At 44.6% G+C, this 16,155-nt stretch overlaps 1 protein-coding gene across 4 annotated transcripts in view; it reads right to left on the bottom strand.

The window, feature by feature from the left end:
* The window catches only part of TNFRSF9 (TNF receptor superfamily member 9), a 45,375-nt gene that overhangs the window by 15,583 nt on the left and 13,637 nt on the right, over positions 1 to 16,155 (bottom strand). For 3 of the 4 annotated variants that reach the window (XM_077458360.1, XM_077458361.1, XM_077458359.1), the window contains 3 exons: positions 12,754 to 12,934; positions 7,806 to 7,913; positions 762 to 902 (listed from right to left, as the gene is read on the bottom strand). In XM_077458360.1, coding sequence (XP_077314486.1) covers positions 762 to 902; positions 7,806 to 7,913; positions 12,754 to 12,883 — 379 coding nt within the window. In that variant the 5' untranslated portion in view covers positions 12,884 to 12,934. Of the gene's footprint in view, positions 1 to 761; positions 903 to 7,805; positions 7,914 to 12,753; positions 12,935 to 13,330; positions 13,416 to 16,155 lie in introns of those variants that run through there. The other variant, XM_077458363.1, reaches the window with a different exon arrangement.

Below are 16,155 nucleotides of genomic sequence, written 5' to 3' on the forward strand. Positions count from 1 at the left end.
GCACGGTGTAGAGAAGTTGGGGTGGGGGGGTCATGTTTAGCACGGTGTAGAGAAGTTGGGGTGGGGGGGGTCATGTTTAGCACGGTGTAGAGAAGTTGGGGTGGGGGGGTCATGTTTAGCACGGTGTAGAGAAGTTGGGGTGGGGGGGTCATGTTTAGCACGGTGTAGAGAAGTTGGGGTGGGGGGGTCATGTTTAGCACGGTGTAGAGAAGTTGGGGGAGTCATGTTTAGCACGGTGTAGAGAAGTTGGGGGGAGGTCATGTTTAGCACGGTGTAGAGAAGTTGGGGTGGGGGGGGTCATGTTTAGCACGGTGTAGAGAAGTTGGGGTGGGGGGAGGGTCATGTTTAGCACGGTGTAGAGAAGTTGGGGTGGGGGAGGTCATGTTTAGCACGGTGTAGAGAAGTTGGGGGGTCATGTTTAGCACGGTGTAGAGATGTTGGGGTGGGGGGGGTCATGTTTAGCACGGTGTAGAGAAGTTGGGGAGGGTCATGTTTAGCACGGTGTAGAGAAGTTGGGGTGGGGGAGGTCATGTTTAGCACGGTGTAGAGAAGTTGGGGGGTCATGTTTAGCACGGTGTAGAGATGTTGGGGTGGGGGGGGTCATGTTTAGCACGGTGTAGAGAAGTTGGGGGGGGGTCATGTTTAGCACGGTGTAGAGAACTGTCAGGTTTTTTTATTTTTTCAGCCCGTAGGTTCTCTGGTCAGTGGAGGGACTGGGCACACTGTCCTCCTCTATGCCCCCCCTCATGTAGACATCTTACCTTCTCCTTTAAGCTGCGTCCCGGCCGGACACGCGTTGTCTTCACACTGGCTGCATTTTTCATCAGCGCACTTCTTGCCGGCGATACATTTACACAACGCGTTCTTTGTAGCGCCGCAGTTTGACCTGTATTCGAAAATTCCTTTAAAAAGAAAGTAAATAACAGTCAGTGACCCCCCGTGGTGGAAGTTTGAAGAGTCACAGATATGATACATGGAGGTTCCTGTTTATGAGATCATATCCCCGCCCTTATCCCCTTGGTAAAGTCAGCCCCTGAGGGTACGGTAGGTCGCTCTTCACAGGCACAGTAGAGGTGATGACATCACTCCATCAGAGAAGATGCCTGTGGGTCAGGCAAGGAAGCACCTTCTTTCATCTTTGCCAGACGTGGCCTCCTCAGAGGTCACCACCACGGATGAAATAAACTTAGAGGATCTAGAGTTGGGGGTTGTAAGTAGGGGGTAGGGGGTTGGAAGTTGGAGGTTGGAGGTTGGAAGTTGAGGGTAGGGAGTTGGCGGTAGGGAGTTGGCGGTAGGGAGTTGGAAGTTGGGGGTAGGGAGTTGGGGGTAAGGAGGTTCTTGACGATTCGAGAGGGGAAAAAAAAGGAGGAAGGGGTGAGAGAGGGAAAAAGAGGAGCTGAAACGCGTGGATTATAGAAAGATAAAAGGTAAAAGGTGTCAGGGAAAAATGGAGGGAAGAGTGGGAATACAGAGAGGATGAGAAGGTGGGGGTGGGGGTGGGGGTGGGTTCCGTCTCGCAGCACCAACATCCAACCAAACCTCTATGATATAAAGATGTGTTAGGACTGCTTACCATATACAGCTGATGCCTGATAATTTTTTTTATTATTTATTTTTTATTGCTTTTCATAAACTCATAAGATTTCCCCCATTTTCCTTTCCATAAAGAGGTACATTGTGTGTCATGGCTTGCATAGAATTAACCAAAAGGTTGCCTATCCCGGCCTTACTGTATTTATTGCAACGTATTTCCATTTCCCATTCGGATTCGTTCTTCCAATTTCAATTTGTAGAATTCTTTATTTTGTTACATTATTTCATTTTGTTAAAATGTATTTCGGATTCATTGGAATTCATTACTATTGTGATTGGTAAGTTTTTCTGAATTTCGATTGGTAACGGATCGCACGTGTCTACGCCCCTCCCCCCATCATATACGGAGAGTCCCCCGGCCATATCATGAAGGATGACACTGCAGATGACATTACATTGTATACAATGACACTGCAGATGACATTACATTGGATACAATGACACTGCAGATGATATTACATTGTATACAATGACACTGCAGATGACATTACATTGTATACAATGACACTGCAGATGACATTACATTGTATACAATGACACTGCAGATGATATTACATTGGATACAATGACACTGCAGATGACATTACATTGGTTACAATGACACTGCAGATGATATTACATTGGATACAATGACACTGCAGATGACATTACATTGGTTACAATGACACTGCAGATGATATTACATTGGATACAATGACACTGCAGATGATATTACATTGTATACAATGACACTGCAGATGATATTACATTGGATACAATGACACTGCGGATGATATTACATTGGATACAATGACACTGCAGATGATATTACATTGGATACAATGACACTGCAGATGATATTACATTGTATACAATGACACTGCAGATGACATTACATTGGATACAATGACACTGTAGATGATATTACATTGGATACAATGACACTGCAGATGATATTACATTGTATACAATGACACTGCAGATGATATTACATTGTATACAATGACACTGCAGATGACATTACATTGTATACAATGACACTGCAGATGACATTACATTGTATACAATGACACTGTAGATGACATTACATTGTATACAATGACACTGCAGATGACATTACATTGTATACAATGACACTGCAGATGACATTACATTGGATACAATGACACTGCGGATGATATTACATTGGATACAATGACACTGCGGATGATATTACATTGGATACAATGACACTGCAGATGACATTACATTGTATACAATGACACTGCAGATGACATTACATTGGATACAATGACACTGCAGATGACATTACATTGGATACAATGACACTGCAGATGACATTACATTGGATACAATGACACTGTAGATGATATTACATTGGATACAATGACACTGCAGATGACATTACATTGTATACAATGACACTGCAGATGACATTACATTGTATACAATGACACTGCAGATGACATTACATTGTATACAATGACACTGCAGATGATATTACATTGGATACAATGACACTGCGGATGATATTACATTGGATACAATGACACTGCAGATGACATTACATTGGATACAATGGCACTGTAGATGATATTACATTGGATACAATGACACTGCGGATGATATTACATTGGATACAATGGCACTGTAGATGACATTACATTGGTTACAATGACACTGCAGATGACATTACATTGGATACAATGACACTGCAGATGACATTACATTGTATACAATGACACTGCAGATGACATTACATTGGATACAATGACACTGCAGATGATATTACATTGGATACAATGACACTGCAGATGACATTACATTGTATACAATGACACTGCAGATGATATTACATTGTATACAATGACACTGCAGATGATATTACATTGTATACAATGACACTGCAGATGATATTACATTGGATACAATGACACTGCAGATATTACATTGTATACAATGACACTGCAGATGACATTACATTGGATACAATGACACTGCAGATATTACATTGGATACAATGACACTGCAGATGACATTACATTGGATACAATGACACTGCAGATCTGAAGGTCAGATACAGACATGGGGGGCGGGAAGAGGAAATCATCAACCAACTTCTGTTTTAGAAATGGAAGTTCTCTCACATACTGGTCACTTCAGATACCTAAAATTAGTCTCTTCCTGAGAACGATAAACCTCACTTCTCCATTCCTCGTGCGGAGTGTACAGAGCGGCTCCTTCCCCTTACAGCTGAACTCTAGGCAAGCAGATAAAGTGCAGCTAAACCCCCCCAAAAAATAAATTGTGTATACTGCTGCTTACCAATCACTGGATGTGGTGGCTGCATTCGTTTTCTTTATACAGTCTTTACTTTCACCCAGTGATTGACCATAGGGGACAAAAAGTTCCCTATGTAATATTTTTGTTATGTCGGGGGGGGGTGCACATTTCTGGGGGTGCTTGGATGTGATCAGGCAGTTGTGAAGCTGATCAATAAAATCCGAACTATTGATTAGCATTGTTTTTCCCAGGCCAGCAACCCAAAGTATTGGAGGGGGTCAGCGTGTCAAACAGGCAACTGGGATTTGTGGACCTTGAAACGCGGGGGGGGGGGGTACACCCCGAATGCTTGTCCTGGAAAATTGTACATTATTAGTGCAAATAAAAATAAAACGGTATCGCCAACAGAACTCAATTGTGTCTGTCGCAAGTGCGCTAATATGGCTGCAGTCAGCTTGAGCACGATAGAGTTAGAAGGGTTGGCTGTCTCCATATTTCCCTCAGGGGACGATTTCTACCCCCCCCCCCCCCCAAAAAAGAAGAAAAAATAAAAAAATAAAAAAAAAATAAGTAAAACTGCTCACTCCGCAAATTATAGAAAACAGGATAACGAGATCGCGGGACAGTTGTATATGTTTATAAATTCTATTATCTGAAGTGTGGGAAAATCCAAGAATGTTCTGTTTATAAACTTCAGATGACTTCCTCCAACCGAGGAAATGTTGGGAATTCTTGTACTCGGCGTGGAATAAACACATCGAGGGAAAAACAAGGAAGTCATCAGGACTCGTTCGGGTTTAACCCGTCCCCCCCCCCCCCTCCTGTACTGACCACAATTTCTGCATTTCTGCTATGGGGCTGTTGATTCAGTAATAACTTTGTCATCATTTAAGATTACAATGTAACACACGGATTGTTTTATTTTATTTTTTATTTTTTTTAATATACAATCCATAAAAAAGCAACAATAAAAAGAGAAAACTCTTGTTTCTACATTGGTCGGCATGGTCAGCGCTCATTTAAAACATGTTATTGTATATAAAAAGTATCAATTTAAATTATTTGTCCCATTTAAAAAAAGACACTAAAATTGTGATTCTGATACAAAGCATTTAAAAGGTTACTAAACCCTCTCTTTTTTTTTTTTCTTTTTTTTTTTTCTTTTTTTTTTTAAAACAAACATGAAGAAAATAATAAGGAGAATGTGTGACTTTATATGAATCATGCAGCCAAGGAGATAACACACAGGGTGTGTCTGGTGGATAATACAGAATTAATAAGAACCACACATGTTACATAATAGCATGCTGCAAAGGTAAATATATAGATTAAGTAGAGTTTATTACATACAGATGGAAAACATGGTAATAACATAGTAACATGTAAGTTCATATTGTAGGCAGAGATAAAAACCAGACTCATTGACATGTATCTCCATGGTAAAATTTATAAAAATATGAATTAAATTGGTACATTCCAATAAGCCTTGCATATGTAATATTACTAGGATGGTAATCTTGAATTGTATTAAGAGTGGCATCTAAAATCTCTACGCGTTTCGTGGCTGAATGCCACTCATCAGGAGCAGGAGAAAGGCAGGAGTCTATAACAATGATACTTAGAATTCAAATTGACAGTAATATAGGGGGAGTTATAATAAATCCATCTAAATATAGAAGAAAGAAGAAGAAAAGATGGGGATGTATGTGTCCAATCATACCTAGAGACCAGCAGTGGATGGGGGGCCGGGGGGGCGGGCAGCCGGGAGGGTCACCAGCCACGGGAGCTGAGGTAGCATATCCCAGGCCTTATAATGAGTGTGTGCACCCGGACACACACAGAACCTGCAGAACTTCTGGAAAGCCCGGACAAAAGGCTCCATCCCTCCCAATGCTCTTTGAAGTCTTGAAGTTTCCAGCCCCAATCCGGACGTACAAAACCCAGAGAAGACTCACCGATCTTCTGCTGGAACTTCTCAAACTGCCTCTTCTCAGAGGTGTTTGCCAGGTGGTGAGGAGGCAATATGTTGATTCCTCGCCGCCTATTTTAACCCTGTAAACGCCACACCACTGCAATGCAAATCATGGCCCCATTCGCTTGAATAGGTTGCATTTGGTGGCTGCTCAATGTGACAGATTGGATCATTTCTGACGCAGTCGTGTCTGGTTATCTTTGCAGTTTTGGGGGAGGAGGGGCGGTAAAAGGTGGCTTCATCACCTGTTTTCACCCCCCAACCACAAGTGTGGACAAACCTTTCCAAAGCCCTTTGGTTCAGAGGCAAGTCTCTCTATAGGGCTCTGTTATCTGACACTGTTGTGCACACTCTGGGATCAGTAGACAGTCAGTTATCAGTTACCATAGGAGGGGACATTCAAATTGTCACACAATACTTTATATATATATATATATATATATATATATATATATATATATATGTGATGGTGAACCTTGGCACCCCAAATGTTTTGGAACTACATTTGCCATGATGCTCATCCACTCTGCAGTGTAATTGAGCATCATGGGAAATGTAGTTCCAAAACATCTGGGGTGCCGACGTTCGCCATCACTGCTTTATAGACAATATAAACAACATATAAATATAAACACCAATATAAAATAATGTATTTGGGTGGCAAAAATCTGAATGCAATCTATAGACTGGGGGGAGGGGAACCTCTGGGGGGATGTAGGATGGAGGAGGACCTGGGGGGGGGGAGAACCTCTGGGGGGATGTAGGGTGGAGAAGGACCTGGGGGTCCTAGTAGATGATGGGCTCAGCAATGCCAAGCTGCTGCTAACAAAGCAAACAGAATATTGGCGTTAAAAAGGGATCAACTCCAGAGATAAAAGGATAATTCTCCCCTCTACAAGACTCTGGTCCGGCCGCACCTGGAGTATACTGTCCAGTTCTGGGCACCGGTCCTCAGGAAGGATGTACTGGAAATGGGGCGACTACAAAGAAGGGCAACAAAGCTAATAAAGGGTCTGGAGGATATTAGATATGAGGAAAGGTTGTGAGCTCTGAACTTATTCTCTCTGGAGAAGAGACGCCTGAGAGGGGATATGATTTCATTATATAAATACCGGACTGGTGACCCCACCATATATAAATACCGGACTGGTGACCCCACAATATACAAATACCGGACTGGTGACCCCACAATATATAAATACCGGACTGGTGACCCCACAATATATAAATACCGGACTGGTGACCCCACAATATATAAATACCGGACTGGTGACCCCACAATATATAAATACTGGACTGGTGACCCCACAATATATAAATACTGGACTGGTGACCCCACAATATATAAATACCGGACTGGTGACCCCCACAATATATAAATACCGGACTGGTGACCCCACAATGTATAAATACCGGACTGGTAACCCCACAATATATAAATACCGGACTGGTGACCCCACAATATATAAATACCGGACTGGTGACCCCACAATATATAAATACCGGACTGGTGACCCCACAATATATAAATACCGGACTGGTGACCCCACAATATATAAACACTGGACTGGTGACCCCACAACATATAAATACCGGACTGGTGACCCCAAAATAGGGAGAAAACTTTTTCTCAGAAGGGAGTTTAACAAGACTCGTGGCCACTCATTAAAATGAGAAGAAAAGAGGTTTAACCTTAAACTATGTAGAGGGTTCTTTACTGTAAGAGGCAAGGATGTGGAATTCCCTTCCACAGGCGGTGGTCTCAGCGGGGGGCATTGATAGTTCCAAGAAACTATTAGAAAAGCACATGAATGACCACAACATACATGATATACAATGTAATACTGACATATAATCACACACATAGGTTGGACTTGATGGACTTGTGTCTTTCTTCAACCTCACCTACTATGTAACAATGCGGATAGACAACCAAAATATACCCCCACCCCCACCCTCCCCGCCCCTTCCCACCTACCTTCACATTTCTGACACTTCTTGCAGTTTGGTTCGGCATTCGGGTGATCCATGTAGCCGTTGGATGGACAGGGCCTACACTGCCCACATTTTTTGTTTAAGAAATAACCTGCAGACAGGAAGACATGAAAAGTGTAAACTGCGTCACACAACCCCGCAAGGACCATCACATCAAAACAAAAATCTTTCAATAAACCGCCACCGACAAACCGATAAGGGGCGAGCATAACATTGCAATCCATTTCTAGGGGCGGCCCCCAGCCACGTTTCACATTGGGCGGATTTTTGACCAGCCAATGGGAGTATGGCCTGATTGCAGCCAATTAGGTATGTAATGAGTAGACACGCCCACAGCGAGCCATAAAACCGGGGCAGGAAGGCGGAACCATACAGAGCACAGCGGTCCGTTCATCAATAGCTTTATTTAACCCCTTCCCGCCCATTTCCAACATCCCTTTATAACGCCTCCGTCACGGACGACGTCCCTATATGACGAAATGCATAGGGTGGAGCGACGTGCTGACGTCATTGCGGTCCACGAGTCCCAGAGAGACGGGCTGCTGCTATCCTGCCGGCCGGCGCAATTGTTTTTAAAGGCATTCATTTACAGTCTTCGATGTAAGTGCAATTAATTAAGCATTTGTAATAATATTTTAAGGATTTTATACTACGGGGAGCCTTTTGTATTCGGGGGAATACATTTGACAACGCCTCCTGCATGGTTGGTTTGCATGTCGTCAGAGGATCGTCGGATGGTACTTAAAGGTCCTGGCTGGGTATATAGCCACAAGTGTCACTGACCTTCCGTAATAGCGAGTGCTTTGTCTATGGTGGTGGAATCTACTGGATCACACACTTCAAGGTGGCGGATGGTGTTCATACTGACAATAAATATTGATTATTTCATTACCTTTCGACTTTATTAAATCACCTTTGTCAGGGCTGGGCTCAGCCCTTCCCTCTCTGAGCTGGCCGCTCAGCTGTCGGCTAATTGCCAGCTCCTATCTCTCTCCACAGTGACTCACCTGTTGATGATATCCTGCTCGTTAGTCCTGCCTACTTAAGCCGTCCAGTCCAGAGGATCTCTGCCTTCACCTTGGTCACATCTCTAGAGATGCTCTCCTGTGTTTAAACATTCCTTCTGGCTCCAGATCCTGCTTGCTGTTCTACTACGCTCCTCTCTGGCTCCCTGATGTTTTGGCTTGTCTGGCTATCTGTTCCGGTTCCTGAACTCTGGCTATGTTTTGACTACGTTTACTCTGTTTACCTTTTTTTTATTATTATTAAACAAGTGAGATTTAACTGTACTTTTGTCTCAGTCTGATTCGTGGTTTCTGACAACTTTTTGTTTTGGTGTATTGATTTGTATAATATTATTAGCACAACTCCATATAGGATTATATCCCTTTAAAAGAGTCTGTACACTTGAGAGGCAGGAAGGATCAGCTGAACACATGACCACTGTGATTGGCTGCCACAGTGATCACATGGTTGGGAGCTGGTCCCAATATGTCATCAGTTAAAACGAAGCAAGTAGTAATGCATCCAATTGAAGCTATACAGAAAAACACCTGTATAGAGGATGAGCCCCACCTACCTCTCACCTAGGTTATACAGAATGAAGACAGACACCTGTATAGAGGATGAGCCCCACCTACCTCTCACCTGGGTTACACAGGACATAGACAGACACCTATATAGAGGATGAGCCCCACCTACCTCTCACCTGGGATACACAGGACATATACAGACACCTATATAGAGGATGAGCCCCACCCACCTCTCACCTGGGTTACACAGGACATAGACAGACACCTATATAGAGGATGAGCCCCACCTACCTCTCACCTGGGTTACACAGGACATAGACAGACACCTATATAGAGGATGAGCCCCACCCACCTCTCACCTGGGATACACAGGACATATACAGACACCTATATAGAGGATGAGCCCCACCCACCTCTCACCTGGGTTACACAGGACATAGACAGACACCTATATAGAGGATGAGCCCCACCTACCTCTCACCTGGGTTACACAGGACATAGACAGACACCTATATAGAGGATGAGCCCCACCCACCTCTCACCTGGGATACACAGGACATATACAGACACCTATATAGAGGATGAGCCCCACCTACCTCTCACCTGGGATACACAGGACATATACAGACAACTATATAGAGAATGAGCCCCACCCACCTCTCACCTGGGATACACAGGACATATACAGACAACTATATAGAGAATTAGCCCCACCTACCTCTCACCTGGGATACACAGGACATATACAGACACCTGTATAGAGGATGAGCCCCACCCACCTCTTACCTGGGATACACAGGACATAGACAGACACCTATATAGAGGATGAGCCCCACCCACCTCTCACCTGGGTTACACAGGACATAGACAGATACCTATATAGCGGATGAGCCCCATCCACCTCTCACCTGGGTTACACAGGACATAGACAGACACCTGTATAGAGGATGAGCCCCACCCACCTCTCACCTGGGTTACACAGGACATAGACAGACACCTGTATAGAGGATGAGCCCCACCCACCTCTCACCTGGGTTACACAGGACATATACAGACACCTATATAGCGGATGAGCCCCACCCACCTCTCACCTGGGATACACAGGACATATACAGACACCTATATAGAGGATGAGCCCCACCCACCTCTCACCTGGGTTACACAGGACATATACAGACACCTATATAGAGGATGAGGCCCACCCACCTCTCACCTGGGTTACACAGGACATATACAGACACCTATATAGAGGATGAGGCCCACCCACCTCTCACCTGGGTTACACAGGACATAGACAGACACCTGACAATAAATATTGTATAAATATTGGGGGAATCCATAGTGAAGAAGGATCTGGGGGTTTTGGTAGATCATAAGCTCAATAATAGCATGCAATGCCAAGCTGCGGTTTCCAAAGCGAGCAAAGTCCTTTCTTGTATTAAGAGAGGTATGGACTCCAGAGAGAGAGATATCATTTTGCCCCCCTGTTCAAATCATTAGTAAGACCTCACCTGGAATATGCAGTTCAGTTTTGGGCACCAGTTCTCAAAAAGGTTATCGGGGAACTGGAGAAAGTGCAGAGAAGGGCAACCAAACTGATAAGAGGCATGGAGGAGCTCAGCTATGAGGAAAGATTAGAGGAACTGAATTTATTCTCTTGATAAGAGGAGATTAAGGGGGGATTTGATAAACATGTACAAATATATAAGGGGTCCATATAGGGAACTTGGTGTCGAGTTATTCACTTTAAAGTCAACAAAGAGGACAAGGGGGCACTCTTTACGTCTAGAGGAGAAGAGATTTCATCTCCAAATACGGAAAGGTTTCTTCACAGTAAGAGCTGTGAAAATGTGGAATAGACTCCCTGCAGAGGTGGTTATGGCCAGCTCAGTGGATTGCTTTAAGAAAGGCCTGGATTATTTCCTAAGTGTACGTAATATAACTGGGTACTAAAATTTATAGGTAAAGTTGATCCGGGGAAAATCCGATTGCCTCTCGGGGGATCAGGAAGGAATTTTTTCCCCTGCTTTAGCAAATTGGATGATGGCTCTGCTGGGGTTTTTTGCCTTCCTCTGGATCAACTGTGGGTATAGAATTGGGTATATGGGCTGGTATATGTATGTGTGTATGTGTGTGTGTATATGTATGTGTATATGTATATATATATGTATGTATATGTGTATATATGTATATATATATATATATATGTATATGTATGTATATGTATGTATGTGTGTATGTATATATATATATATATATATATATATATATATGTATATATATGTGTATATATGTGTATAGTATATTTTATTTTATTTTTTTTATTTTTTTTGGTTGAACTGGATGGACTTGTGTCTTTTTTCAACCTGACTAACTATGTAACTATGTAACCTATATAGAGGATGAGCCCCACCCACCTCTCACCTGGGTTACACAGGACATAGACAGACACCTGTATAGAGGATGAGCCCCACCCACCTCTCACCTGGGTTACACAGGACATATACAGACACCTATATAGAGGATGAGCCCCACCCACCTCTCACCTGGGTTACACAGGACATATACAGACACCTATATAGCGGATGAGCCCCACCTACCTCTCACCTGGGTTACACAGGACATAGACAGATACCTATATAGCGGATGAGCCCCATCCACCTCTCACCTGGGATACACAGGACATATACAGACACCTATATAGAGGATGAGCCCCACCCACCTCTCACCTGGGTTACACAGGACATATACAGACACCTATATAGAGGATGAGGCCCACCCACCTCTCACCTGGGTTACACAGGACATAGACAGACACCTATATAGAGGATGAGCCCCACCCACCTCTCACCTGGGTTACACAGGACATAGACAGACACCTATATAGAGGATGAGCCCCACCCACCTCTCACCTGGGTTACACAGGACATATACAGACACCTATATAGAGGATGAGCCCCACCCACCTCTCACCTGGGTTACACAGGACATATACAGACACCTATATAGAGGATGAGCCCCACCCACCTCTCACCTGGGTTACACAGGACATATACAGACACCTATATAGCGGATGAGCCCCACCCACCTCTCACCTGGGATACACAGGACATATACAGACACCTATATAGAGGATGAGCCCCACCCACCTCTCACCTGGGATACACAGGACATATACAGACACCTATATAGAGGATGAGCCCCACCCACCTCTCACCTGGGATACACAGGACATATACAGACACCTATATAGAGGCTGAGCCCCCCCACCTCTCACCTGGGATACACAAGACATATACAGACACCTATATAGCGGATGAGCCCCCCCCACCTCTCACCTGGGATACACAGGACATATACAGACACCTATATAGAGGCTGAGCCCCCCCCACCTCTCACCTGGGTTACACAGGATGCAGCAGCTGTTGTGCTGAGTGCGACATCCATCTCCCTGGACTCCTCTATCGCAGTCGCAGAGATGACTCCATAGGACACAGAGGAGCACAGACAGTACACACCACATCTTCATAGTCTCTGGTGACCCCTCCTCGGTTGCTGTTCGGCTCCTGAAGTGACTCACCTATAGAAGAGACAATATAAATACCTGCGGTGATAACGGTCACATGATTCATCTATGCGATAAAATATCTGCTACGGCCTAATTATTCTCTTTCTGTAGAAGAGGTAATCCTCCTGTAATTATTGTGTGGAGGACGAGTGATTTATGGGGATGAAAAGGATCTGTGCTTTCATCAAATTACCTGGAAAACACCCTCAGATCTGAAATACGGATTCCTGGAAGAGATTTCTATTGAGAGTTTCAAAAAAATTCAAACAGAAAGACTTTATATTGTATATTGGTGGGATGGAGGGCGAGTCAGCCGGTACAATCCAAACTTATCCAAGCTTATATAATTGGGCAATGACTGGGGGGGATGTATAAGGAGGATCATCATTCATACTCAGACAATCTCACCTACAGCATTGTAGTAATATGATTATCCTTTATACAGAGAGGATTTCCCAATGTCTTTATACTGATGAGATCATGGGGGACCCATTTGGGGAGTGTACAATACGATTCATGGGTGAAACTATGAAGAGAAGCTGAATAGTGTCTCATATACATATGGAAACGTGGCCCTCACCCCTGCAAGGGCCACAATTTGTCCCTGGGTCATCTCCCAAACAGGTGCAATGGCAGCCAGGCACTCTTCTGGCTCAATGAACAGTCTAGGGCAGGGATAGGCAACCTTGGCACTCCAGCTGTGAGAAAACTACCAATCCTGAGGTTGCCTACCCATAGTCTAGGGCCCGGGGTTGGCTTTATTAAAATGTATTGCTGATTAACTTGGATAGGGTGTAGGGAGCTATGGGATACTCCATGAACATAGAGCAATCAAGGACACTCACCACTGTAAGCCCTTGTACACACGGTCGGACATTTCGACAACCAAATTCGTCGGACTTTGTCCGTCGGATCTTGTCCGTCGGATCTTGTCCGAAACTGTTGCATACACACGGTCGGACAAAGTTGTTGAAAAATCCGATCTTTCAGAACTTGATGACGTAATTTCGTTACGACGGGACTACGTTCAGGCTAGTAGCCAATAGCTTTGGTGTAGGAATTGGATCTGAGCATGCGTGGCACTTTGTCCGATCGGAATTCTCTACACATGATCGGAGTATGTCCGATCGGACCAGTTTGTCGGAAAATATTTCCAGCAAGTTGGAAAATTTGGTCCGATGGATATTCCGACGGAAACAGTCCGATGCATACCACACACAGTCGGATTATCCGACAACACGGTCCGATAGGACACATTCCGACGGATTCTCCGACCGTGTATACAAGGGCTTATACTACTTCTCTGAAGGGTCTCTCTGACAAGAGCCCAAAAAATGGGCAGCACCGGGACACCTTCAGTAATGCCCCGGGCCAGGCAAGCAATAGTAAAGATATCCTAGGTCAATAGTCACTAGAATCTTCCCTTAGGTCTATACTCACAATGTCCCTGGATTTTGGATGCCTTCCTCCAATATCAGACACAATATCACCATGAGTTTCCAAGACCAGATCCACACTGATCTCCAAGACCAGATTTCACATTGATCTTCAAGACCAGATTCACAGTGATCTCCAAGACCAGATCCACACTGATCTCCAAGACCAGATTTCAAGACCAGATTCACAGTGATCTCCAAGACCAGATTTCACATTGATCTTCAAGACCAGATTCACAGTGATCTCCAAGACCAGATCCACACTGATCTCTAAGACCAGATTTCACATTGATCTTCAAGACCAGATTCACAATGATCTCCAAGACCAGATTTCACATTGATCTTCAAGACCAGATTCACAGTGATCTCCAAGACCAGATCCACACTGATCTCCAAGACCAGATTTCAAGACCAGATTCACAGTGATCTCCAAGACCAGATCCACAGTGGTCTCCAAGACCAGATCCACAGTGGTCTCCAAGACCAGATCCACAGTGGTCTCCAAGACCAGATCCACAGTGGTCTCCAAGAACAGATCCACAGTGGTCTCCAAGAACAGATCCACAGTGGTCTCCAAGAACAGATCCACAGTGGTCTCCAAGACCAGATCCACAGTGGTCTCCAAGACCAGATCCACAGTGGTCTCCAAACCAGATCTATAGTGATCTCCAAGACCAGATCTACAGTGGTCTCTAAGACCAGATCTACAGTGGTCTCCAAGACCAGATTCCCAGTGGTCTCCAAGACCAGATTCCCAGTGATCTCCAAGATCAGATCCACAGTAGTCTCCAAACCAGATCTACAGTGGTCTCCAAGACCAGATCCATAGAGTTCTCCAAGACCAGATCCACAGTGATCTCCAAGACCAGATCTACAGTGGTCTCCAAGACCAGATCCACAGTGGTCTCCAAGACCAGATCCACAGTGGTCTCCAAGACCAGATCCACAGTGGTCTCCAAGACCAGATCCACAGTGGTCTCCAAGAACAGATCCACAGTGGTCTCCAAGACCAGATCCACAGTGGTCTCCAAGACCAGATCCACAGTAGTCTCCAAGACCAGATCCACAGTAGTCTCCAAACCAGATCTACAGTGGTCTCCAAGACCAGATCCATAGAGTTCTCCAAGACCAGATTCCCAGTGGTCTCCAAGATCAGATCCACAGTGGTCTCCAAACCAGATCTATAGTGATCTCCAAGACCAGATCCACAGTGATCTCCAAGACCAGATCTACAGTGGTCTCCAAGAACAGATCCACAGTGGTCTCCAAGAACAGATCCACAGTGGTCTCTAAGACCAGATCTACAGTGGTCTCCAAGACCAGATTCCCAGTGATCTCCAAGATCAGATCCACAGTAGTCTCCAAACCAGATCTACAGTGGTCTCCAAGACCAGATCCACAGTGATCTCCAAGACCAGATCTACAGTGGTCTCCAAGAACAGATCCACAGTGGTCTCCAAGAACAGATCCACAGTGGTCTCCAAGACCAGATCTACAGTGGTCTCCAAGACCAGATTCCCAGTGATCTCCAAGATCAGATCCACAGTAGTCTCCAAACCAGATCTACAGTGGTCTCCAAGACCAGATCCATAGAGTTCTCCAAGACCAGATCCACAGTGATCTCCAAGAACAGATCCACAGTGGTCTCCAAGACCAGATCCAAGGTGATCTCCAAGACCAGATCTACAGTTGTCTCCAAGACCAGAGTCACAGTGATCTCCAAGACCAGATTTATAGTGATCTCCAAGACCAGATCCACAGTGATCTCCCTCACTTAGCTTCAGAGAGTTTAGCAGA

The sequence above is a fragment of the Lithobates pipiens genome, unplaced genomic scaffold (assembly GCF_037356315.1).
Source record: "Lithobates pipiens isolate NorthernLeopardFrog02 unplaced genomic scaffold, aLitPip1_a1.2 Scaffold_27, whole genome shotgun sequence".
Taxonomy (NCBI): Eukaryota; Metazoa; Chordata; class Amphibia; order Anura; family Ranidae; genus Lithobates; species Lithobates pipiens.